General features: G+C 41.8%; 1 protein-coding gene across 3 annotated transcripts in view; it reads left to right on the top strand.

The window, feature by feature from the left end:
* LOC141428291 (annexin B9-like) overlaps positions 1-25260 on the top strand; it is a 28983-nt gene extending 3723 nt beyond the window's left edge. For all 3 annotated transcript variants that reach the window (XM_074088203.1, XM_074088205.1, XM_074088204.1), the window contains 7 exons: positions 3552-3728; positions 7252-7456; positions 18277-18356; positions 19199-19271; positions 20323-20496; positions 21981-22162; positions 23546-25260. In XM_074088203.1, coding sequence (XP_073944304.1) covers positions 3552-3728; positions 7252-7456; positions 18277-18356; positions 19199-19271; positions 20323-20496; positions 21981-22162; positions 23546-23602 — 948 coding nt within the window. In that variant the 3' untranslated portion in view covers positions 23603-25260. The remainder of the gene's footprint in view (positions 1-3551; positions 3729-7251; positions 7457-18276; positions 18357-19198; positions 19272-20322; positions 20497-21980; positions 22163-23545) is intronic.
* Positions 25261-26807: the final 1547 nt, after the last annotated feature.

Here is a 26807-nt window from a genome sequence, read left to right as displayed (position 1 = left end):
ACTGACCTACTAAGTAAGTAAAATAGGACTCAATGCGAGGAATGTACCTATATAGTAGGTACAGTCAAGGGCAAAGATATCGACACGGCCGAAGTTGCAAAAATATGTATACAGGGCCTTAATGTTAAGTGCATAAAGTCGTGTATACATATGTTTGTTACTTTGGCCGTGTCGATATCTTTGCCCTTGACTGTACTATTTCCTTAGTAAAAATGTTGTGCACTCGTGTACATGTTACAGTCCCGTCGTCTGATATTTACGCATAATCATAGCAATCAATTTAAAATAATAACCATTGCACTATATTTGTGGTTCATATCGCGTCTAAATTAGATCAAAATACAGTAACGCACTGGGCCCGCGTGGTAACTACTGCCCAAGCCCTCTCATTCTGAGGGGAGGCCTGTGCACTGCAGTGGGACGTATATAGGCTGGGATGATGATGATGATGATGACAATAATCTCATCTTAAAATCATCTTAAATTATTATGCCATCTTTTTGCTCGTGCAAATATCAAAGATAATCTTGATCATTGAACAGATGACGATGACACCATAATATTTACTCGTAGGTACAGTCACCAGCACCAATATCTGACACAACAAGCGTGCATAAATATCTGATACGACTCTATTTCTAGGGCCGGAAGGACGTGTCAGATATTTTTGCACGCTCCGCTGTGGCAGATATTAATGCTGGTGACTGTACATATGTCCTTATAAAAAATAAAATCTGATAAAGTATCCTTTAAACATGGTCATCTGAAGTACTTGTACATAAGATATCATGATAGATAATACATAATCACAACAATAAAACTGTTTAGTTTACTCCCAGTTCCATAAAAATACCTTAAAACAATCTAATCGTACAACCACTCTTCTTTATCAGCGAAATTTCCTATACCAACAAGCTACGAGATAGATGTCACGAGTTTCTTTACCTCTTTTCAACATGTTTACTAACTCCAACGTGTGACAGAGAAGGATGCAAGTCGTGTGATTGTTTGTTTTCATAGAATTTCTAGGCCGCACGATCTTAGTGATAAATAAAATAGGTAGGCTAGGTACTTACGTATCTAATGAGATTCAGTCCGGTGGCGGTGTTTTGGAAATATTGGAGTAAAGAATAGATGGAACACGCGATAAAAAAATATTATTCATGTAGGTAGGTAGTGGTCGAGTCAAATTTGAATATGTTTCGAATAAACAATATGAGAGATCTAGAAACTTGGTATCCTCTCGTAAGTAAACTAGATCGCTAATAATAGAATTGTCAAGGACACTGCAGTCTAGTTGAAACGCTAACGTTTGTAAAAATGTGATGAGAAAAAAAACTTACTCGCGCTCTAAAGGTTTCATAGCTAATCAGTCGTTCATTAAAAATAACTCTTGATTGATGGGAAAAAAGAAGCTTTTTGTCTCTCGTCATGACATCAGGCAAAGGTAGTACCAAAAGCTCCACGACTGATTAAAATAATAATAAAATAATAAGTTCCGGCTGCATTGACAGTTAAGATTGGTTCAGGTCAGGACCTGGGAATAATTACCACTGAAAGGATTAACTGTTTTGTGAGGGGAGCGGTAATTGACAACTTAGTACCTACCTACAATAGGCTAGTGTTCTAAGGGGCTGTTTCACTACCCATTGATTAATTTAATTTGACGGATAAACGTGATGCCGTCTCCGTCTATTCGAACAAAACAAACGAAGGCATCACATTTATCCGTCAGATTAATTTAATCAATGGATGGTGAAACAGGGGGTTAAAATTGTAATTAATCTGTCAGTTACATAGATCAATTAAATCAAAAATGATGAAGATTGAAGAGAGCAACCTAACACTTTCTAGCACATCGTGAAGTCACGCGGGCTTCCACTCCCGAACATTGACGCGCTTCATCTATGTAATTAAGTATGTATGTATTTGTGTAGGTATGTATGTTTGAATGACAAAAGAAAACACAAGTTACCAACATTTTCTGATAATCTCACTGATTGACTAAATACCTACATAGAATATCATTTTTTTACCTAGGAAACTAACTACTCAATGTTCAGGGATAAATTCCAAAAGACTGATCAGCCACTATTGTAGACGGATTAACAACTTTATGAGTACTACTTTAACATTCAAATTTTAACTCTCCGAATGTGTTACATAGAACCATATCATATGAATGGATGGGCTGACCCTCGCCTTGCCGATCGGAACTGCCAACAAAGGCCTACTCAATAGGCCCTTGATGTCACTCCTACGATGCAAATAAGCCTTAATGCTGACGATATGAAGATGAAAATCGCGGAGCGTGGTGTTGTTTGAACGATCATTTATCTATATCACGCTTAACGTACTGATACTTCGCAGTTTTTAATAAAAGTAGGTTACTATACCATAACCGTTGGTTATTGTATGGTCTTAAAGATAAATTTCCTTCCTTCGTTAAATAATACTCGGAAGAAAGGCTGGGAACATGTCCCAACAAACATGATATCCTTACGAAACTATGCCTGTACAGTCAGTATTCAAGGTCGGTCTCTATATTTTTAATTCGTGTAGGTAACCCGACGTGCCTTAACTTGTAAACGTTAAACTTTCTCCTTCATACCTACCCACTTATCACTAACAATTCAACACTAATACTAATGATGCACTCTCTTCGTGGCAGTTACGCTGTCATTGTCTTTACCAGTGCTGAAAAATAACTGGTATGCTTTACTATAGCTGTCACGACGAGTGCTCAGGCATATCTTTAGGATGTGTTTCCATCAACTAAACTACGCAAAATTAATCCACGATATCACCGGGCTTAGTGAATAGGAGATCTTGTAGAAAGGCCTAATAATATTTGGCAAATATTATTTGCCCTCAACTCAACATGAGGGAATACTGTGTAATACACTCTAAAACACTATCACATTCGCCGTTTCTTTCTGTGAAACGGCATGGAGAGACGGTAGAATAGATGGTAAATAAAATTGCGAGCGACTTTTGAGATGGGAATGGGAGATCCTAATTGCTTATACATTGGTAAATTTTAATACGAAGTCATCTTTAAACAATTTAATAATTTTCACGGTTACGGAAACGGCATGAAGAGGTACAGGAACGGTACTCACTCACCTTGACAGATCTACCGAAAAGATCGAAACAGAACTGAACCGTGTATAAATCTCGTCTCACGAGACCTTGAGTTAACTGCCATAGGAATCGTTTTATATGCAATGAAAGACTTCTAAAAGCCAATTTCACCATTCCTAATTACAGATATCTCTCAAACAAAAAATATACAAAGACGGCATCATAATACGTAATGTGTCACATAAACATAAGATAGCAAAAACTTAACAGAGAGTGGTAAAACAAGTTGCAATGCTTTTGTTAGTCAGCTTGAGATCCTATTTATGCTTAATACGAATACCTACCAAGTCTTTGGACCTATCTAATGAACAACACTTCAGTTTACCGTTTGTGGACTATGAATTACACCTGTCACTCGCACTCTCTCAGGAGCGAAACAACTATTTTATAATCCTGTTTTTTTCCAGTCTAAGCCCACGGTGGTGCCCGTAAACCCGTTCGACCCCCGGGAAGATGCGGCGGTGCTCCGGAAGGCCATGAAAGGCTTCGGCACTGACGAGAAGGCCATCATCCAGGTCGTGACCCGACGCAGCAACGAGCAGCGTCTGCGCATCGCGTTCGAGTTCAAGACGCTCTATGGGAAGGTCAGACTCTTACAATGTTCCAAGTAACCTAGTCTTAGTCTTTCCACCAGAGATGTGTGGTGTGAGACTTTGTTATGGATGTGTATGATATTCACCAATCACATAGCATAGTACTGGTGGAAATGTGTTCAACTAAGCTATGTTTTTTATATGGAAAGATGCGTGCTATGGATGCGTGCGTCTACTCGAGCTGCGCATCTTCATAGCGCATTCCCACAAGCAAGAGTAAAATGTGCTCGGAAAACCTCATGCTTTAAAGGCACTGTATTTCGTAGTTGGCTATACAAATTACTTCAGAGAAAATAGTTTTATTAAGTAAGTGTATAACTGGCACAACATGTCAAATGGCGTGGATCGATTAAGGTCAACACTAAAAGCTTGACCAAGACCGTGTCAGCGAATTTTAGCACGTATAAGGCAAAAAACAAGCGTAGGGGATGGAGATACGCCATAAAATGCAAGACGTAAAGGATACGTCACACATTAATTTCGCTTCAAGGTTCGAACGACGAAACGACGCCCTAAAGTAGCAGTTTTGTTTGTCTTGCCTGGGAAGCTCCAAATACGCATCGCATACTAGTACGTTTTAGTAGTTAATCGTAAATAACATGCATTAAAGGACAAACTATAATGACAATGCAGTTTAACAAATGTAAATAGATCCTTTGAAAATACTTTTGCAAAACACTGCTTACAAACATACTACCATTTGAGGCTCTCCCTCCACCAATCTTGATCAATTTATGTTCTGTTATTGATGAACCTGTGCATACTCATCATCATCGGTCAGCCGTAGGACGTCCACTGTTGGACGTAGGCCTCTCCAATCTACCTCTAGTTGCTTCGGTTGGAAGTGGCCTGCATCCACTGAGAACCCGCGGCTGTAACCAGGTCACCCGTTCATCTCGTTGGTGGTCGTGCTTTGCATAGGTACTCGCTACATATTAAATAATCATTTTGCAACTGTCCTAGTGATGTAATGGCAGCACAACGCTAAATTTTATACCACGTGTTCAGGGAGAACTTCAGTAGGTGAGGTTTTTATACAGGATGTCTTGAAATTGTTCCGAATTATTTTAGTAAAAAAGCAACTCAAACAACTCGAATCAAAATATCAACTATAAAAAAACTTTATACGAGTGTTCAGTCAAACTAACATAAACATCTGCTGAAATATTCTGAAATCTTGAAGACATATTGTATATCTGAAAGTAACATAAACGCAAACAACTAACAACGTCCTTGGAGAATCTCTGTATACCTGTTGTTTTCTGTACTGCTTACTATGTTTCGGTGTTCAATAAAGAGGCATTGTATTGTATTGTAACGTCTCCTAGCCTGTACAGTTCATTACAGTACATTGGACGTTCTTTTTTGTGCTATTAATTGATCGATGCTTTTTAATTAGTCTAAAAGGTCGACGGCTGTGTTAAACGAAACTCCCGTCACATTTATATTGATCCCGAGGGGTCTTGCTTATTCACTTCTATTTCGTGAATGCGAACAATAGTGTTCGAGAAAAAACATGCGAATAGTTTGGCTTTCGGCCAAGCAGTCCAACTTCGTAATGTGTACGATTAACGTACTTTCTCTACTCAGTTGCATGTAAATCTCAGCACAGACAGTGAGCTGTTTTGAAGATTCTTTTTTGTCTAATCTAAAATCGGAAGACTGACCTTACATTAAGAGTTAACGTCTAGAATCGGGGATTTCATGGATGAAAAAAAAACTAGGTACTATATAGCTGTTGCCCGCGACTCCGTCTGCGTAGTATTCGTTTATCGCCATTCCGCGGAAACTATACGCAATTTTCCGGGATAAAAACTATCCTATGTCCTTCCCTGAGACTCAAATTATCTGTATGCCGAATTTCATTAAAACTGGTTCACCGGTTTAGATGTGAAAAGGTAACAAACAAACTTTCGCATTTATAATACTAGTGTTTACCTGCGACTTCGCATGTGTAAATCATTAGATCCAGACGCTGAATTGAAATTTTAAGATTTTTAAAAATTCCCGTGGGCATAATGCTGAGCCAGTGTCCTATTCACAACCGCAATGACACATACTTTCCTACGTGTTGTCTATTTGTACTTAATACTATTGTTGTGTCTTGTGTTGTGAATAAATGTATTTTCTTTCTTTCTTTCTTTCTTTGTATTCCCGAGAATTAAATAGTGGTTTTCATTGACGTTACATTAAAAACAATCATGTCAAATTTCATGACTCTAAGCCCAGAGATTGTTATTTCAAGTTTTTATGCCTATCCGGTGGGAATATGTCCAGCTATCTACATACCAAATTTCATCCAAATCCGACAAACTCACTCACTCACACAAATTTTCGCATTTGTAATATTAGTAGGAAGTAGGATTAGTGGGATGTAATCCGTCAGTTGGATTATCATAAAATATTGACACGTATTTTTGCTCTTGTCGATCAAACAAATAATTACAAAGATTGAGCGCGTCAGAGTTCGGCAGTGGCGGCCCGTGACGCCCCGTGCGTCACTTCTTACTACATGACATCACGCGGAACTTTAACTGGCTAATGTCTTCATCATTTTTTGTTTTAATTGACAAAAGAAAAAATTACGTGTCAATTTTTTTTTAAATAATCTAAGGTTCTGTCCGCACTGCGATTTTTTCCGCGCGGTTTTTTGTCTCGTAATTCTATAACACATTACACATTGAACAGGACTACTTTAAAGCACGGGAAATATCGTACGAGCTTCATTACATTGTGGAGCCGCGGGGCTGTGGATTTGAAAGTGGTCGATGATCGAGGGCAATGTACCGCCTTTTACACGATATTTCTCGCAACATCTAACTAAATAAAGTTTTAAATATGGCGTGACTAAGTCTGACGCTTATCGCATCACTTCGTTTAATTAAAAAACACATTCTAACTGATATTACGGTACTAACGTAATATCATTAGTTTTTATCACTTTGCTCAACAAATTCTAAGATATTTTCATAACGTAATTTTTTTTTGGGTGCGCCGGACGGGATTCGATCCCGCATATTCTGGCTATGCGCGTCAAAAATGTCCTACCAAGTATTGCCCGCAACTCCATCTGTTTGCGAATAATTAGTTATTATTCCGCGGGAACTATGCAATTTTCAGGGAAAAAGCTAGCCTTCCTAGGATCTCAATCTGTGCTTGCCAAATTTAATTTTAATCGGTTCAGCGATTTATGCGTAAAAAGGTAACAGATAGGCAGACTGAGTTGCTTTCGCATTCATGTACAATATTCTGTGCTCTTAGCAATATAAATTAATGTTATTTGGCCCCTATGGTTGTACATAATAATCACACCGACATATAAAGGTACAGTTAATGAAACTGAATCGCGTACCAGGAACCTTTGTGCTACTGATGTCATATTGACAACCCATACCATGCCATAGTAATCATAGCGAAATTGATTATGAAAAGGTTCCATCTTGATACGTGATTCAGTGTCCTCGATAACTTTCATCTCGTAACGTTCTTGTAACTCAACCGAATGTTCTTACAGGATTTAATCTCAGACCTCAAAAGCGAGACGAGCGGGAAGTTTGAAGACCTGCTAGTAGCTCTCATGACGCCGCTGCCGCAGTTCTACGCTAAGGAGTTGCACGACGCCGTGGCGGGCATCGGCACTGACGAAGACGTGCTCATTGAGGTCATGTGCACCATGTCCAACCACGAGATCCAGGTTATCAAGCAGGCGTACAATGCCAGTAAGTGCATATGTGCAAAATTAACAATAAAACCGGCCAAAAGCGTGTCGGTCACGCCAAAAATAGGGTTCCGTAGCCATTGCGAAAAAAATAAGTAATATTTTTCTAAGGATTTCGTATTTTATACGGAATCTTCAAAGTTTAGGTATATTTTATACCTTAGGCTGCTATTTAAGAGTAAAACTACTAATAATTCTCAAGTAATCTTAGCCGCTATAATTTTCCTTGTAAATTTGATTGCGCGGGGGACGCTCGATTTCAATGAAAATTTGCACTTTAAAGTTGAATATATCGCAAATAGATCACTGAATAGAAAAGTTGTCGTGGCAACCCCCCAATGGTTTTAAAATAACTATCCAACGATACCCCACAATATAGGGTTAATCGAGAGAAAAAAATTACCCCCACTTTACGTCTATGGGAGGTATTACCCCAAAACATTTTTTTTTACTTTTTTTTTATTGTACTACTGTGGGCGAGACTGATATGTATATTCATGTCAAATTACAGCTTTCTAGTACTAACGGTCTCTGAGCTTACCCGTGGACAGACAGACAGACAGACAAACGGACAGATATGGCGAAACTATAAGGGTTCCTAGTTGACTTCGGAACCCTAAAAATGACTATGCTCACCCGCGACTTACAATAGCTTCGTCTATGCAACAAATGTTCATGCATGCAGCTCTTCCACTTCCACACTGTAAGAACACAAACAAATTACCTACACCAACCCAACTATCACCACCACAATACTACACTGACCCGTTTCGAACTCAACCAGAGTTCATCTTCAGAGCAACACAACCTTTTACTTATTTTTAAGAATAAAATAGCAAAAAAGGAAACCTTACAGTTTCTTCATGTCTGTTTGTCCGCGACGTAGAGCAGAGATTATTTGTACTAAAAAGCTGTAATTTGGCATGATTATGTCGTCGCCTGATCGTAAAATCAGGTATATCATGGAATTCCTAGGCATATCGTGGAACGCTGCCATTTCATGAGTTTCATGACATGCCTTATAGTTGGCTACTTGGCTAGGCATATCATAATCTGCCTAAAGCAGTGTTTCCTTCCACCAGAGAGTAAGACAGCCGGTGAAATTACGGGCACTTGAGGTATCCCATCTTAGGCCTCTAGGTTGGCAATGCATCTGCAATACCCCTGGTGTTGCAGATGTTTATGGCTGGTGGTGATCTCTTACCAACAGGAGACCCACTTGGCCATCCAGTCGAATAATAAAAAAAAACAATAATGTGCGAGGATGTGTAGCGAGGAATGTGTTCTTCATTAACCAATAGAAACGTTTCATTTACACATCCTCGCATTTCTATTGGTTAGTGACAAACACATCCCTCGCAACACATTCTCGCATCGCACATTATTGGTGGAAAAGTGGAAACGCTGCTTAACAGCAAAGCTGAGCAACGTATTCGTAGTTACATTAATCAACCAGTCCAACAAAGTTGTAGAATAATAGTAGATTATTGTCGTGGCCTGGAAGTAGGCAATTGCTGGCTGAGTATGAGTATTAAACGGACGAGCTTGCGAGTCCGTTTAACTAATACGAAGCCAGCAATTGCTATTCCAGCCGAGACTAATATAAAGCTTTTCTCAAAAATGGTGAATAATTCTGAAATAGAATAAACTTTTTCTCAAAATACCTATTATAAAATTTAATTTTATTCCAATGTTTTTCTTATGCTTTCCGCCTTTTTTCATTAAAAATAAACTGCAGGTGTATTTTTCCACCGAAAACACCACAAGCTATTTCAGACCCAATAGAAAAAGTCCGGAGTTCCAACAAAATATCTGATACCGGCCATTATTAGACTTGGCTGTATACGACTTGTGCTAACATTTCCATGGCCTTTTTAACTTAAAAAAAAAATGTGACTGATTGCAGGCGCGCTAATTCATTATTGTCGAGCTAGCGCGCCTGCAATCCTTTTAACTTTTTAATTTTTCGCTGACCATAAACTATGGACTTCACCTTCTGATATGTAAAGAATAATGTCAACTTTTACGGACATTTTTGAGAAAAATATGTTTTTAAAGTTTAAGTTAGGTTAAGCCACAGATTACCCCCTCCAGGGGGTAATCTGTGGGTTAAGCCCAGTAGTAAGAGAACAGGCCTTAATGTTTGCTTCTATGTATAAAAATGTATAAGAATTCGCAACTGCTTTTTTTCTAATGATTAAACATTAACAATATAATGCGACCACAATGTGAGCGGATTTTGGAAAGGAAACAGTGGCAGTATAATACATGATAATACTGTTGTTATCAACACGACTAAATATAAATGTGGGATCGGTTGTGTGTCGTTGTGTGAAGGCAAACAAACTTTTCGAAATAAAAAGTGAAAAAGTTTATTAAAAAAATTAAATGGAATACGTAAAAAACAAAATAAAACAGAAAACACATGCAGCAACTAGGCTCACCCGATCGTAACTCGCACTCTTTTACTCATTCGCTCGTCTCGTTCACTCCACATTAGTCGTCAGTCATTCGGTCGCTCGTTTACATCAAATCATTCAAACAGTAATCCACCCTCATTCCCACATAAATGCATAACATGCATTCGTTTTTATTATTATTGTTACGGTCTGGTGCCTTAAGGGCTAAAACTGGGCCTTAAGGGTCTGCGAGCCTACTAAATACAAAACACATGTTAACTCGTACGTATCTTTAATCAGACTGCCAAATAGAACATACAAAATTATTCAAAATTGGTAAAAAAAGTATAAAAACATAAATTCACTTAAAAAAGGTTGTGCCTTCGGCACATTTGTCCCCCTTTTAGTTAGCCGGGATCCGAACTAACTTTTTAAGGGGGCGACGAAGCACGCCTGCTGCTGTGGTTGCCACGTCCGCCACTCTGACTATGCCGTCTCTGCCAGGGAACAACGCCGTCACTCGTCCTCTGGGCCATGATCCTCGAGGCAAATTGCCATCGGCAATGAGGACCAGATCTCCTACTGCTATGTTCGGAGCTTCTCCGTTGCTTGATCTCGGTACTAGAGTAGGTAGATATTCACGGACCCAGCGTCGCCAAAAGTGATCCGTCAACCGCATTGCTCTGCGCCAGCTGCTCCTGCTCAGCAGATCTGCTTCCGTCATCGTCGCAGGAATCGGTCGACCAGATGACGCGCCAAGCAGGAAGTGGGCAGGGGTGAGAGCCTCTTCGCTGGTGGAATCGGAAGACACGTGCGTGAGCGGCCGCGCATTCACCAGCGCCTCAGCCTCAGCTAGCAGGGTGCGCAGTAGCTCGTCTGACGGTGCGCGCTCGGTGAGGGTAACTCGAAGAGCAGTCCTGACATTGCGCACGAGGCGCTCCCAGGCTCCACCCATGAATGGAGCTGATGGTGGCAGGAATCGCCAATTGATCTTCTCATTAGCTGCGTAGTTAGAAGTGGCGCTCGCGTAGAGTGTCCGCAGCTCCCTGTTGGCACCAACAAAAGCGGTCCCATTGTCTGACCATATCTCTGTAGGTGTCCCCTTCTAGCAACAAAACGCCGCAGGGCCATAATCGCTGCGTCAGCAGACAGACTGTGAACAACTTCCAGGTGTATGGCGCGAACGACTAGACAAGTGAACAGAGCGACGTATCTCTTCTCTCGCCTGCGGCCAACTGCGACTTGAATTGGGCCGAAATAATCAAGTCCGACGAAGGTAAACGGACGTCGGTGATGGGCCAGCCGAGCTTCAGGTAAATTTCCGATTGGCGGCTGGAATGTGACAGTACGACGTATGCGACATAGTTGACATTTAAAGGCAACGGATCGGACAGTTTCTCGTAGGCTGAGTAAGTGATATTGCTGTCGAAGTTCGTTAACGACAGTCTCTGTGTTGGCGTGGGCGGCGCGACGGTGATGGTGCTCCACAAGAAGGCGAACAGAAGGGTGTCTACCGTCGAGGACGACAGGGTGTTTAATATCATCGGATACTCCAGAAGCTGCAGCGATGCGACTGGACAGTCGGAGTAAACCATCATCACCCATTACGGGGGCTCTTTTGGCTAGACGACTGGTACGTGGCAGGTGTTGGCCAGTTTGACTACGTAGGCGCGCTACTTCATCCGAAAACGAGTCCAGCTGAGACTGTCGGAGAACGTGTGCCTCTGCCAGGCGAATGTCGCCTGCCGTCAACACGTCAGACTCTACCAGGGGTGGTGCCTGCGAGGAGGCGTTCATGGGCTGAAACATAAAGGTGCACAAACCCCCCTCACATCGTACTAAGTTAGCTACGTCTAAACCCCTTTGACGGAGACTACGCTTACGAAGTATTGTTAAATAGCGATGTGCTACAGCGGTGGCACGCACCAACCTAAGCCAAGAGCTAAAACGTCGTGGGTTGGCTGAAATTGGTGCTGCAATGTTCACATCACTAATGAAATTCACTACAAAAGATGGCTTCAATTCGTCTTGGCCAAGGGTCTGGGCAACGTGCGGTTCGCTGGGCCAATCCGAAGAGAGCAGAAATTCAGGGCCTGAGATCCAGCGACATTCTTGAGTTAGCGCCGTGCGTTTCAATCGAGTCGCGTCGTCCGCTACGTTTAAGTGACTGGGCACCCAGTGCCACTCTTTGACATTAGTAGCCTCAAGAATTTCGCCCACTCTGTGTGCAACAAAAGGTTTAAAAGAACGTGCGTCACTGCGAAGCCAACCTAGAACGGTCATGGAGTCAGACCAAAAGACTCTTCGCGATGCCTTTAATCGGTGTGCTTCACAGATCGACGTCGCAAGGCGTGCTGCAATAAGAGCGCCTTGGAGCTCCAAACGTGGTATGGATACTGGTTTTAAAGGCGCTACACGTACTTTACTACAGATTAGTGCGAGTTTCACAGAGCCGTTAGTATAAAGAAATCGCCAGTACGCAACTGCGGCATAGGCAGATTCACTAGAGTCTGCAAATATGTGAAGTTCGCATTTCTCTATATGAAGCTCGTTCACTGAGTACCAGCGCGGGATCTGCAAGTCGGAGATTGACAATAAATCCTCAAACCAGAGGCTCCACGCGGCAGTATCGCTTTGAGAGAGCTTCTCGTCCCAGTCGAGACCTTTGCGCCATGCATTTTGAAACATAATACGCCCTCTTACAACGATTGGCGCAAGGATGCCGAGTGGGTCGTAAATTCGCATGACGTGCGCTAGCACTTCACGTTTTGTGAATTTTTTGGGCAACTCCTGTTCCGTTACACCGATATTAAAACCGATGGTATCGGCGGCGGGCCTCCAAATAAGACCTAAAGTGCGAACAGGCGTTGCTAGACTACCTAAATCTACTCCTAAACTAGCGTTTGCTACAGGCAACTCTAGCAAACTCTCCTTCGGCAACAACGACAGTGCTTCGAGGTCGTTTGAAACCCAACTGCGCATCTCAAAGCCCGCGTTTTTATGGACAGCGTAGATATCAGCAGCTAGGCGTGCCGCCTGCTCTGTCGTATCTAGACTGCCCATATAATCGTCCATGTAATGATCGAGAACGATGGCTTTGGCTGCATCAGGGTAGCTGTCCTGAAATTCGGTGGCATTTTTATTTTTAATGTACAAAGCTGTAAAAGGACTAGACGCGGCACCGAAAATCATTGACGACATCCGGTAGACCTTTATCGGCTCGGTTGGGTTGTCGCGCCACAAAAACCGTTGAGCATCTCGATCTTCAAGTTTAATTTTTATCTGTGGAAACATTTCGCGAATATCAGCGGTTAATGCGACTCTCCCTTCCCGAAACCGCAATAAAATACCCAGAAGGGGCTGCAATAGGTCTGGGCCCGTCAATAAAAATGAGTTTAGTGAAGAGCCCTGCGACTTTGCCGCAGCGTCATGCACGACACGCAACTTACCTGGTTTGTTCGGATTGACTACGCCGAAGTGAGGCAAGTACCAAACTACTGACTTGGCGTTGTACACTTCCGTGCACAGTTCAGCATAGTCCTTCCGAAGCATGTCGTGTATGTTCTGTCGGTATCTTTGCGCATAGGCAGGGTCTTTGGTCATCTTTCTCTCTAGATTTAAAAACCTAGAGAAAGCAAGTTTGTAACTGTCAGGTACTAATAATTTGTCAGACTTCCAAAGCAACCCTACTTGAAACCGACCGTCGTGCAACCGGCTAGCTGAGCGTTCGACAATCTCAACGGCGCGGTCGTCGTTAGCGCAGCGAATTTCATGCTTGGAGATGCCGATAGAGTCGAGTTTATATTGCTCTCGAATTAACAGCTCTAACTCTGAACGATCGCACGATTGCCCGAGCTCGGTTTCGCAAAGAGAAGTGTGGTTGACAAAGTCAACCGGTGCGGTCGTACTACAGCCAAAACCGAATAAAACCCAACCTAGAGCCGTGCGAATAGCGACCGGCTGAGTTTTGCTACCATTTCGTATAGCCTTTGCCACAGTGAGGTACCAGTTATCGATACCGATAATAATAGTAGGCTTTACGTCACCGTAACAAAACTCATCGGCAATGTCGGAAAGGTAAGGGTATTTGGCTACGCTCTGCTGTCGAACACACTGACCGGCAGCACCTAGACCTGCGATTGCCCTAGCCCTGCGAACGAAATGAATCTCGTTTGAGCTGCGACCTTTCACATGAAAATCGACGTACTGCGCCGTCGTCTCCTTTCGTAAGCCACCCACGCAGTCCAAATGAATGGTCTTCTGAGGACCGGTGACACCTAATTTGGCCGCGATTTCTGTGTCAATGAAAGTGGCTGTGGCACCGTCATCTAGTAGGGCGTAGGTGTCTACGCTGCCAGACGGGCCGGACACAGTAACCGCGACTACTTTCAGCAACGGCCTAGGTGAAAACTGTCGCAAATCAGACGGACCGCTGGAGGTCAAAGAAGTTGACGTATGTGTGAGCACTTCATCACACTGAGACTTGGCGCTGTAGGGGGCGGTAGAAGACTCGACAACGACAGGCGCGGCGGCGGGCTCGGCGCGGCGCGCGGCCGCCAACGATGACAGGTCGTCGTCGTCCTCCACCCCGACATGTGCAGCTGCGGCTCGCTCGAGATTCGGGTTGTGCAGCAATACGTGATGACGGAAAGTGCAGCCGTCAATGCTACATTGACTTTTCGCCTTGCAAAAATTTAATCTATGCCAACCTAACTTTAGGCAACGATGACAGACTCTATTCTTTTTGACGAACTGCCATCTGTCATCGATTGACATATGCTTAAATTTATTACAGTCAACTAAACTATGCAATTGACTGCATAAAATGCAGCAAGAAACGTTGTTCGATGCTGCCGTTGAAGGCTGGTCCTTACTTGATGACGCGGACTTAGCGCGCTGGCCTTCAACAACAGCATGAATTTTATCTTTAGGCCGCCTAATGTTTGCGGCGTGCGACAGAGTCAGCGCTGCCGATGGCTCAAAAATAACGCCGTACCTTGACTGCAAATCTACTTCGTACTCTAGAAAATCTGCGAATAGTTCCAATTTACTAACGCCATTCGCATCATGATATGCCGCGTACTGAATCCACCGCGTCCGTAGCAGTGGTGTAATTTTAGTAATAAGCGCTTGAAAAAGTTCAGGCGAGCGCAAATAATCTTGCTGCTCGAGCAAACGTACTACTTCTATACAGTTACGGACGCGGCAGGCAAATATAGCGAAATCTTTACCTTCACCGCTGACTTTTGGGAGCGCGCGCATCGCGGATACCTCGCGCAGCACCACGAGCTCGGGCCGACCGAAGCGCGTCGCCAGCGCGCGCAGCACGGCGCCGGGCTCGCGCGCCGACACCAGCAGCGCGCCCACGGCCGAGCGCGCCGCGCCCTGCAGCGCAGCACCTAGGCGCGCTAGATTCTCGACCGGGCTATAAGCGCTCGCGGTAGAATCGTAAACACGCTTAAAAGTCAACCAGTCTAAATGTGACTTGCCGTCAAATTGAGGCAGTTTTATACAAGCTTTATCAGGACGTACGACTTTATTTACATTTGAAATTAAAATATCCAACGATTTTATAAGCTGCGGTACGTCCGATGGGGGCTGCGTCATTTCCGCGGCGGCAGCCACGGCGGGGGCCGCGGAGCTTCCTCCGCCGGGTGGTGCAGCGTTTACTAGGAATTTGTGGGGCGGCGTAGAGCCGGCGGCCTGCACGAGCGGGTCTCGTTTAGGCACGAACATGGCACTATGGAGCTCATCTTGCCCGATTTCAGGGTCTGCAAATCTGAAATCAGAATCATGGCCGAGATTTTCCCCACGTTCACGATGACCTACGCTGTTGTCGACCCAATCTTGAACTGATATGCGGCTGGAAAAAACTGAGCCGCGCCGGCTTTCATCTGCGTCTATAGCAGCGAGCTCTGCGCGCAACTCGGCCTCCGCAGCCTCACGCTCTAGGTCGGCCTGGCGGCGTGCTTGCTGGATCTGGCGTTGCGCCTGTTGCGCCTCCAAGTCGGCCTGGCGTTGCGCCTGTTGCGCCTCCAAGTCGGCCTGACGTTGCGCCTGTTGCGCCTCGAAGTCGGCAAGGCGGCGCGCGTGATGCGCCTCCGCGGCCAACCGCCTGGCCACCACTGTAGCAGAAGAGCGGGACGTGGCCGCACTCGCGGCCCGGGACCGGGAGGTCGCCCGGGGCGCAGTCGCCGACATGGCAACAGGTCCGCTAGATGCGGACGGTTGTACTAGTACCTCCGTAGAAGAGCGGGACGTGGTCGTGCTCGCGGGCCGGGAGGTCGCCGGGGGTGCGGTCGCCGACACGGCGAGAGGGCCGCTAGGTGCGGACGGTTGATCCTCCCTCTCCGCACTCGACGAACCTTCCGGGGCTGCAGCGAGCTTCTTAGCGCTAGCGCGCGTTTCTACGACCATTTTTACTCACCAAATAAATTTTATTCGTGTGTACTCCCTGTTTCTTCGTCCGAAAGGTGGGCTTGTTGATTCACTAGTTCACTCACTTTAGCTGAAGGACCAAATGTTACGGTCTGGTGCCTTAAGGGCTAAAACTGGGCCTTAAGGGTCTGCGAGCCTACTAAATACAAAACACATGTTAACTCGTACGTATCTTTAATCAGACTGCCAAATAGAACATACAAAATTATTCAAAATTGGTAAAAAAAGTATAAAAACATAAATTCACTTAAAAAAGGTTGTGCCTTCGGCACATTTATAATACCGATTGTTAGTTTCAAGCAAGCAAGACTATGTTTTAAGGTTTTTGCAAATCTTTAACGAAAAACAAACCAATAATTGTCCCACATACGCAGGGTTATCACAAGTTTTTAAACGCTCTTACATACTGTTATAACTATATTATAAACAGCCATCGGGTGCCTCAAATTGTATGCGACAGATGCTGGGGATTTGCTATTAACCTGTCCTCTCCCAGAGGCACAAATTTGTGCCCAAAATCCTTCGATCCTGTTATCCTGGGAGATGACAGATTAATATGCTGAATACACCGTATTCTTATAGCTGTCTTCTCTGGCCAACAATAAGGAATCAGCGCATCAGGTGTGAATTTAGGCTGCGTTGTCACCAGGGATGTGCGAGGGCCGAAGATGCGTTGCGAGAAATGTGATTGTCATGAACCAGAGAAACTCTTCGTTGGCCTATCCTCGCTTCGCTCAGCTGTTTCCATTAGAGCTGCGTTGAGCGAGGATAAGTACAGTTAAGTGTAAAAATATGAACTTATTCAAAGTTTCAAAAATAAGTACCACGGACTCTTATTCCGACGCAATAAGGCCGTAGTTACATATTTTTGTGTGGTTCGAATAAATACGTACCTACTTATTTTTGCACTTGACTGTACATAAATGAAACGTTTCTATATTTCGTTTTTTTAGCGTTAGAAAAAGGGTGAACAATCTTGACGAGTCTTTTTATTGAAAAACAAAAAAAAAGCAGTAACTATTACTTATGATACCAAAAGCATGTAAATGATCATATATGTGTCTTTGCTAATTGTTACTATTTGCTGTGACTTATTTTTCAAAAGTGTTTTTCAATAAAAAGACAGGTCAAGAGCGTTTACCTACTTTCTAATGCTAAAAAACGAAGTATATGGGTTCATCACAAACACTTTCTTCGCAACGAATTCTCGCAAATCTCTTTCACCGCTCTCTGTTAAGTTTCCGTTATTTTATGGTGCAGCAACAGCGATGCCGTTTCTGTTTATTATATTCGTTTGAACAGAGACGGCATCAGAGATATCGTTCACATAATATAACTGGAACTTAAAGGAGTGGTGACACAGGGGGTAAATATTATTTGTACTGCGAAACCGTTGATTCTCGAAATGAGCGTCCTCGGCCGGCTGATGCTTCGGCCGCTAATGAATTGCTTCCGACGCTTACTTGCGGGTAAAATAAGGCGAATGATATCTGCTGTGCTTGTTTGGCCGTATGTCGATGGTACATGATGCAAAGTTTTAGCTAAAAAAGAGCCTGCATAACTTCCACAGTATAATTTTGAATACTATTTTAACCTGCAAAAAGAGGGTTGTTATAAATTTGAGGCCTATGTCGGTCAGTCGGTCTGACTGTAGCATCGTAGCTCTCAAATGGATGGCGAGTTTCCTTGCGCTGGTTCTTAGCTATGATTCATTAAAATCGGTTCAGACGTTTTTGAGATATTGAACTTTGAAATGACAATAACAGAGATTTTTCAACTTTTCTAACTAAAACACTCGCTACTCGACTAAACTACTATCGTAGTTCGAACTGGGCTTTAGGTGTCTTTGGATATAAAAATACTCGAACGTTACGCCAACTTCTACTTAAATTAATACATTTTATACTTATCAAGTTATTTTAGACTTGTCTACAAGGAAAATTGTCAAGGCCAATCGTTTAAATGGATGTGTTTTTTTTTCTAGTGTATGGAACGCTTTTAGAGGATGACCTCCGCGGCGACACTTCTGGCAACTTCAAGAGGCTCATGACTTCTTTGAGCATGGTAAATATATACTTCTCTACTAATACTTAGCTTTTCCTTGCTATTTCGTCTTTGTTTGAAACAGATAAATACGAAAACTTAAATTATTTTAAATCGAGCGTTGATTGTTGTGTTTTGTTTTTTAGCATGTTTTCCTTCCTTGCGATAAACTGGCATTAACTTTTCATATAATATTTTTTTTTTGTTTAAGAATTGTACAAAATAACATTTGTTTCTAAGAGAAGAAACAGGATAAGCAAGGAAAGAATAAATACGCAAAGCAATTGTTAAATCATGGAGTGATCGACACCAATTGACCTTGTCCCAAACAAGCAAAGCTTGTACTATGAGTACTAAAAAACTGATAAACATACCGACTTATACCCATAGATAAATACATATTAAAGACTCGAGACTCGAGCACAAACATTCGTATTTTTCATACAAATATTTGCCCCGCACTGGGATCAAATCCTGATCTCAAACTTCGAAGTCAGGTTCTCTAATCACTTGGCTGTCCGTTCTGTATAAGTATTTTAATGGTTGTCTAATCGCTTGTATATGTTTATGACCTTGAAGTTAGGATGCGCTTCCTTTGAGACTGATTGGAGACATGCAGAATCCGACAAATCACCTTAAGCCTGATTTGAGAAATCGTTGCTTTGTTATTACGCTGTTATTTTGATTATTATTACGTACAGTAACATTACATTTTATTTATTTGTATATAAGATCTGCGTCTCGTTTACTCCCTTTACAATATGATATCTGGCGTGGATATCAACTAATTTTACTGGCTCATTCTGAACGCTTCTGCTCTGATCCGCATCAATGTAAATCTTTGATTTTTGTTTGGTTTACAGGGCAACAGATCCGAAGAGTTCCACGTGGACCAAGAGAGGGCTCGGGAGGACGCGAGGAGCTTGCTTCAAGCCGGTAAGTTAGGAATAAAACTCATAAATGAATGTATTAAATCTACACAAAATCCACTAGTTATTTTAACAACAACTTACAGTGGAGGGCATAAATACCTATACAGCCATAGCACAAGTATCTGAAGACATCGTTTTTATGGTTAGTTACAAAAGGTGTATAGATATTTTTGACGTCTTGGTAACATACTTTATTGAGATAAAAGATGATGTACTTATACAATATCAAGCGCCCGCGCTATGGATGATATGTTGGCCTCCGTTTTAGCAAACATAATATATGTTTCTAGTTAAGTGTCGGGGTGCCGTAACTACTATTGTCTACCTACAGGAAAGTCAATTTGATTCTTTATGTATTTACTAGACTGTTTATAGATACGATGAAGCTGAAATTGGAAAGATACACACAACTACAGGTGTCACGAAGAAAAATATTATAAATAAATAAATAAATATCACGGGACAATTCACACCAATTGACCTAGTCCCAAAGTAAGCTTAGCAAAGCTTGTGTTATGGGTACTAAGCAACGGATAAATATAATTATATAGATAGATACATACTTAAATACATAGTAAACACCCAAGACCCGAGAACAAACATTCGTATTTTTCATACAAATATCTGCCCCGACACGGGAATCGAACCCGGGACCTCAAGCTTCGTAGTCAGGTTCTCTAACCATTAGGCCATCTGGTCGTCATATTATTTCCATTCCAATCGTACCGTTGCAAAGTACCGTCGCAAATGTTAATTTGAATAAGAATGAGTCTTAAACAGTTAAGCTAATAATGTGTGGATGAGAAGGCAAATTCATATTATTCGATGGGGCCTCAGACTTAACCTTGTGTTTGAAGTTGGCTAAATTGGAATAATATAAATCATATACGTATGATATTTGAAACCTTGTCTTTGTAGAACCTCTAATTCTTCATCTTCTGTCGGAAATGAAAAACAAAACTCGTTCTAGCCTCTTTGAAACAAAGAATAAAAATTCTATAGATTAAAATAATAAATAGAAAAAGGAGGGGGTTAACGTGTAACGTGTGTTCCAGGCGAGTTGCGTCTCGGCACCGACGAGTCGGTGTTCAACGCGGTGCTTTGTTCGCGCTCGTTCACGCAGCTGGCGGCCATATTCCAGGAGTACCAGTTCCTCACCGGGCACGACATCGATGACGCCATCAAGGCCGAGTTCTCTGGCGACATGGAGAAGGCGCTGAGGGCCATAGGTAAGTCTATATACGTTTATCTTTTGAACGCCACAGCCGGCAACACACGACAGCTGAAAATCGTGCCGTAAGGGCATTTCGTGGCGCCTATGGCACGATTTTAAGCCACTTTTTATGGTTCCGTAGCCAAAATGGCAAAAACCGCAATAGCAACGTGCGAGGCAATAGTAGATTGATAACCAAGCGTGGAAAGTGACCCATTTCACCCGAGTTAGACACTACTTTTCATTTCGACTGTGAGGAAAGTAAAATACTACAAAAAATGAGAATAATAATAAATTGAATTTACTTATATCCTGTCTATACGTAACGGTACCTTTTCGACTGGCCACTTGCCACGGCCGACTATAAAAAAAGTCGAGTTGGTCATGACCAAGGAGCTTATATACAAAACTGGAGGTTAAACGCCGAACGAAGAAGTTTGACCTTTAATACTTATTTTTATATACCGTCTCCTTCTTCCACATTTCACGAATGACTTCCATCTCCTTCTTAACCTAACTAAAAAAAGAGATGGAGTATGTTTGTGACGTAATAAAGATAAAATTTATTGTTTCAAACGGATGTTCGGCGTTCAACCTCCAGTGTTGTATATAAGCGCCTTGGTCACGACGTGCATCTAGATGGCCATGCCGAAACATGAAAAAAAAGTGACTCAATTATCTTCGACTCCGTGGCTAAACGAAAAAAAAAAACTTTCCACCCTAGAGATGAAAACGCAATTTTCCACCCGGCTATCTATCCATGAAAATTAAACTTTCCGAACAGGAGAGATGAAAAAATATATTTTCATCACACTTGCTCGTAAACAGTGTCGTAACATGCAGGCTACCTTGGTTGCAACCCCCCAAATAAAACCCTCGACTTTAATGTGCTTGTCATGAAACCCGTGGTCGGTAAATGAGTCATTGCCCGTACTAATTTTCTTGTCATGAAGCCGAAGGTCGGTAAATGAGTGTGATACTGCATGGCGTGCACGAGCGCGGTGCGCGCACGTCGGGCGCATGGTCAGGCTGGGGTAGGGCGGCGCGGAGGCTGGCGCTGCCAAGAGCGTAGTCCGCAGTATCTAATTATATAATTTTTGAAAAAATATTAGTTTTTGTTTTGCGGTATATATTTGAAAAAATATTAGTTTTTCTTTTACAAATATACAATTTTACTCGCAAATGTGATGAAAAACATTGTATGTCGCACGGGCGGTACTAGAATTACGAACATCGACTCATTAAAGCCCTCAGTCTTCGACTTCGGGCTTCTAATAGACTCTCGTTCGTAATTCCTTGTTTACCGCCCTTAAGACACAATATACTATTTTGTATCGAAAAGTATGAGACTATGCCCACTAGCACGTTTCCTAACCAGCCGTCGCCGTCTCGTGTCATGTATGCGCTTGACATTCCGTTCCTGGCACGTTTCTATTACGGTCATCGCATGATGCGGTTGTAGTGGATCATTAGTAGAAAGCTTCTTGTTTTCCCCCTCAGTGAAAGTGGTCCGCAACAAGCCGTTGTTCTTCGCGGAGCGCCTCCACAAGTCCATGAAGGGGATGGGCACCAACGACCGGCAGCTGATCCGCGTGATGGTCACGCGCTGCGAACTGGACCTCGGCGACATCTCCGACATGTTCCAGGCCAAGTACGGCGAGACGCTGCAGAGCTGGATAGAGGTTAGAATGCATTATATTATCTACCTATCTATCTTATACCTTTAAACGAGCAATTCTTGTATATCGTCACTACTTTGAAAAAATCTCGTATCTCAAATCAATACGTCAACAAAATTGAACTTGACCGAATGGTCATAAAGTGCACTCAGAAAAGTTATCCATTTTGAGATACGAGTTTTTTTAAAGTAGTGGCGATATATAATCAGAATCTCGGAAACGGCTCCAACGATTTCGATGAAATTTGGTATGTGGGGATTTTCGGGGATGATAAATCGATCTAGCTTGTACTTATCTCTGGTAAAACGATTATTATTGAGTTTTAGGCCGAGGAAAGCTCGGTCGCCCAGGTACTATGTATTTTTAACACACACTTTGAAGTAGTCTGTGTCTCAGTCCCCTTGGTATAAATAAACTACTATTTACTTTTTCAAATATCAGGAGTTAATTAAAGGTAATCGCCGTCTATGTCCCGTAAGAAATATGTCTAACTAGCCGTTACCCGCGACTCCCTCCGCGCAGAATTCGTTTATCGCTATCCCCCCGGGAACTATGCAATTTTCCCCGACCGAATCTATCCTATGTCCTTCCCCAGGACTCAACCTATCTGTATACCGAATTTCATCTAAATCGGTTCAGCGGTTTAGACGTGATGAGGTAACAAACAAACAGATTTACAAACTTTCGCATTTATAATATTAGTCTGGCCAGACATAAGTGCAAACAGGTCAGAAAACCAGGGGGAGGCCTTCGTCCAGCGGTAGGACATTACCATAGGCTATAAAAAAATATGCACGATCACCGGTCCTTCTCCGGGACTCAAACTATCTGTATAGTATACCGAATTTCATCGATATCGGTTCAGTGGTTTAGATAGACGTGATGAAATTACAAACAAACAGACACAAACTTTCGCCAGTAAATTAAAAACTTATTATAGCTTAGCTTAGCTTGCGCCCGTGGTTTTGTCCCTTGTTACAAAATTCCTTATTCGGTGGGATTTTCACTAAACCAGCCCGTAGTGCTCCTCTACGTGATTCAAAGGCCTGTGCTAAATTTTCAGCTCCTACGCTCCTCAGTTTGGGTTTTGTGTTGTTTTCAGTCAGTGTTTAGTCAGCTTATTTTAAACAAACAGAATTAAAAGCCTATTTAACTACTCTGTGCTGAGTTTCTGATATATTTATGATGCCGTTTCTGTTTGAATATTATAGGAACTTATATGGGATTGGTAAAATAGGCCCTCAGATTACTAGTCTTAATTTTGACGGACGTCTCTATGACTTGACATTTCCCTTTATTATTTCTGTACTGAGACCGTGACTCTTCCTAAAGATGATTCAGAACTTTTTCATTTTAAACTTCATTTTTGTTTTATTGTTGTTTCAGGGTGACTGTTCCGGCCACTACAAGAAGTGCTTGCTGGGTCTGCTCGGCTTGTATTAACTGTTTTTATTCCAAGGAACATCTTCGATGAAGTTTTTTTAAAATGAGTGTACGTCTACATGTTGTTTCTTCTTTGTGTCAAACTGATTATATCTGCACAAGACCTTATTTTCCTCGCGTGAATGAAAAAATAAGTACAAAATATATGATTGGTCTAATGAAAGAATCTCAAATTCAAAGTTTAATCTCTCAGTATTTTCTGAACTCATGATCATTTCCATTAACAATGTTAAAAACCGTCCTAATTTTTATATTAGCGTTTTTTTTTAAAAAGTATTTTGAAACTATATTCTATGTAATTTTTTATTTATGGTGTTAATTCTCAATGATACGTTAAAATTTATGACAATAAGACGCAAAAATTATGATATTTACGATATTATATTTACCTCAATAAACTATTATAAACGGCTAGTAGGCGGTAGTTGCATTGCCTCAATTTTAAATGTTGTGCCTTTAATATATTACTAAATACAAAAAACCGTACTGAAAACGCTTCATACTAAAATCAATCTATGTATATTTAGAAGCATCATTTATAGCATTTACTCAAATAATTTTTGATGTTGCCTAACCACTGTATTATAATTAAACTCTTATGAAAGAGACTAAATATAAGTACATTATAATATTAAGCTATTCTTAAAGTCTATTAAGTATAGAAATAGCCAATTGCTCTCATCTGTTGTAAGGAATGAATCACTTTGTTGTCGTGTCATGAACATAAAAATAAACAATACATCACTGTGCCTAGACATTACAGACTGATATATTTTCTCACTGTATAATTAAAAAAGTGATCTAGTGGCCTTCGAAGAAAGTCGATCATGTTAACATGTGTGGGAGATGAGCATGTTGACTATGTTGACCTAAAACAGTATCAAATAAATGTACATAACGAGCCAATTCTATTAAAATGTTTAATTGATTCTCGAATCTAGAACTTTCTGCTTTATTCTTACTTTATTTCTATTTTAATAAGCTAATATAAAAATAACTAGTGAATCATCAAGTACAATGGTGATTGTCCATTTATTTATAAATGTTACAAAGCTTACAGCAAAATGTTTTGTCTGTGTCTTGCAACAGTAAATGTCAACGTGGCAAGTAAAGACAAAGAAATGATGAAAAAGGGATTTATATTCACGTCATTTTTCTTTTACAACCACCTTCGAGCATACATGTGTTTTCTACCTATGGCGTGCATTGAGGGTAGGTAGTGTTACCTACCCTGTTGGGTGAGGTGTGCTGTTGTAGGCGCAAACTAACAGCTGCCTACTCTGAAGTTAACCCACTGCACGCCAATGTTTTCTACCCACCTTTATGCTAGAGCACCATCTGTTAGACATAAGTACATATGTTTTCATTTTAATATTTGAGACACCGTTTTCACGGTGGCGTTAATGATTGTACACTTCAAGTGCTCGCTGATGAAATCATGTAAACCACCGCGATTACAAAGTTTATTCGTAATTCTTCGTGATATTGCCTACTGTGATGGTCTAAAGACGGTTTCAATTGATGTGTTTGTGGCCAACGCTATGTACAATGGTGTGCTGGAGATTTTTCCAATATATTTGTAACAGTTATATAATTATAAATTACACACTTAAAGTGGGCATGTTTCTATTTAATAAATGGTCTTATCGAGAAGATTATTCTTGGTTTTATTTCAAAAAGAACACACTAGAGTACCTACGTATTTGCCGAGACGCGGTCTCCACTCAAGAATTCGTTCACTCCACCGATTGTTATTCTAAAATTATACAGGTAGTTAAGTACCTAGTCTTACAGGTAGTGCCACAAGAGCTGAGGTCGCGCACACAAAAAATGTCATGTAATGTAACAGCGGGATTTTGAAATTGACTCATTAATTCACTTAAACGCTCGTGGCACTACCCATGCCGACATTATGCTGACATTTTACAACTTGACACGAATTCTGAAGAAAAATGTTAAAAACAAAATTATAGCATCATCAATCCTTACAAAAAGACAGTGTTTCAATGCCACAGTGTTTCGTAGTCCCGTTTTGTTCGGAAAAAAGGGAGGACAAAGGTTTCCGAAAGACAAAACTGTCTCAAAACACAGACATTCATTGCAGCCCCATAACGCATATTTTGCAATAATTAATTTCACGTAGGTATTGCAAAATTGTCACAAAATTATTCTAATATGAATAAACCCGCGTAGCTCACCTAAAAACAGTGACATTTGACATTGCGGATACCTCGCGCTACACTAGCGCCTCTAGCGGCGAATTCATACGCGATAACCCTCATTGCCTTTTAAAACTGTCACAACTCCCAACCTTTAGTTGATTTCTACCCCATAAAATCATATTTCTAATTGGTAACCCAAGAGACTTTACCATGGCAACAATCTACACTAAAAGTTGATTGACCTAAATACTCCCCTACATTTACCTTCAAATCTTCCAACTTTACTCGTGTAGGTTAACAAATCAACAGTTATTAACGCGCAGCAGCTGAAATGAGTTTACAAGTTAATTTACTTCGCCCACACCTTACTTTGTGCGCCATCCATCCACCATGAAACACGAGAGTGCATGAAATCACTACGGTAATTCGGAATCCGACCACTGTTGTTAGGCTGCAGGCACATCTGGGTTCTGGTTTTAACCTCTGGAGCTAAAAGAAGGGAGTTATAAGTTTAAGACGCCAATGTCTGTCTGTGCATTGTAGGTATAGATCTGTTCACTCACGAATTAAATTTTGGGGTTTATGGTGCCCCCCAAGGCGTGATGCCCTAAGCAATTGCTTAATTTGCTTATGGATTAATCCGGCACTGAGCAGCGCTCTTAGGACTCCAACTTTGCGGAGTGGAAGGCAAGGGGAACCCATCACACATGATGGCTCTCTACCGATGACCACGATCACTCTATCAAAGTGTAGCGACTTGGAAGATCTCGCAATCAAGTCCCAGCTGCACAGTTTTATAAATCGGACTACTTTTGAAAACTTATAATAGTGGTAATTCTCTCTCGTTTCAAATTCAAGACAGTTTTTCTTCATCGAAAATACAAACTGAGACATGGATGCACAGAAAAACCAGAAAAATAGACCAGCACTGTGAATCGAACCCATGACCTCAGCAATCCGTGCTGCGTGCTATAACCCCTACACCACTGCTGGACAGGAATCTAGACACGAATTTTTCCTTTGCATACATATCTCAGGTTGCT

The sequence above is a fragment of the Choristoneura fumiferana genome, chromosome 5 (genome assembly GCF_025370935.1).
Source record: "Choristoneura fumiferana chromosome 5, NRCan_CFum_1, whole genome shotgun sequence".
NCBI lineage: Eukaryota > Metazoa > Arthropoda > Insecta > Lepidoptera > Tortricidae > Choristoneura > Choristoneura fumiferana.
This window is presented reverse-complemented; position numbering and strand designations above follow the sequence as displayed.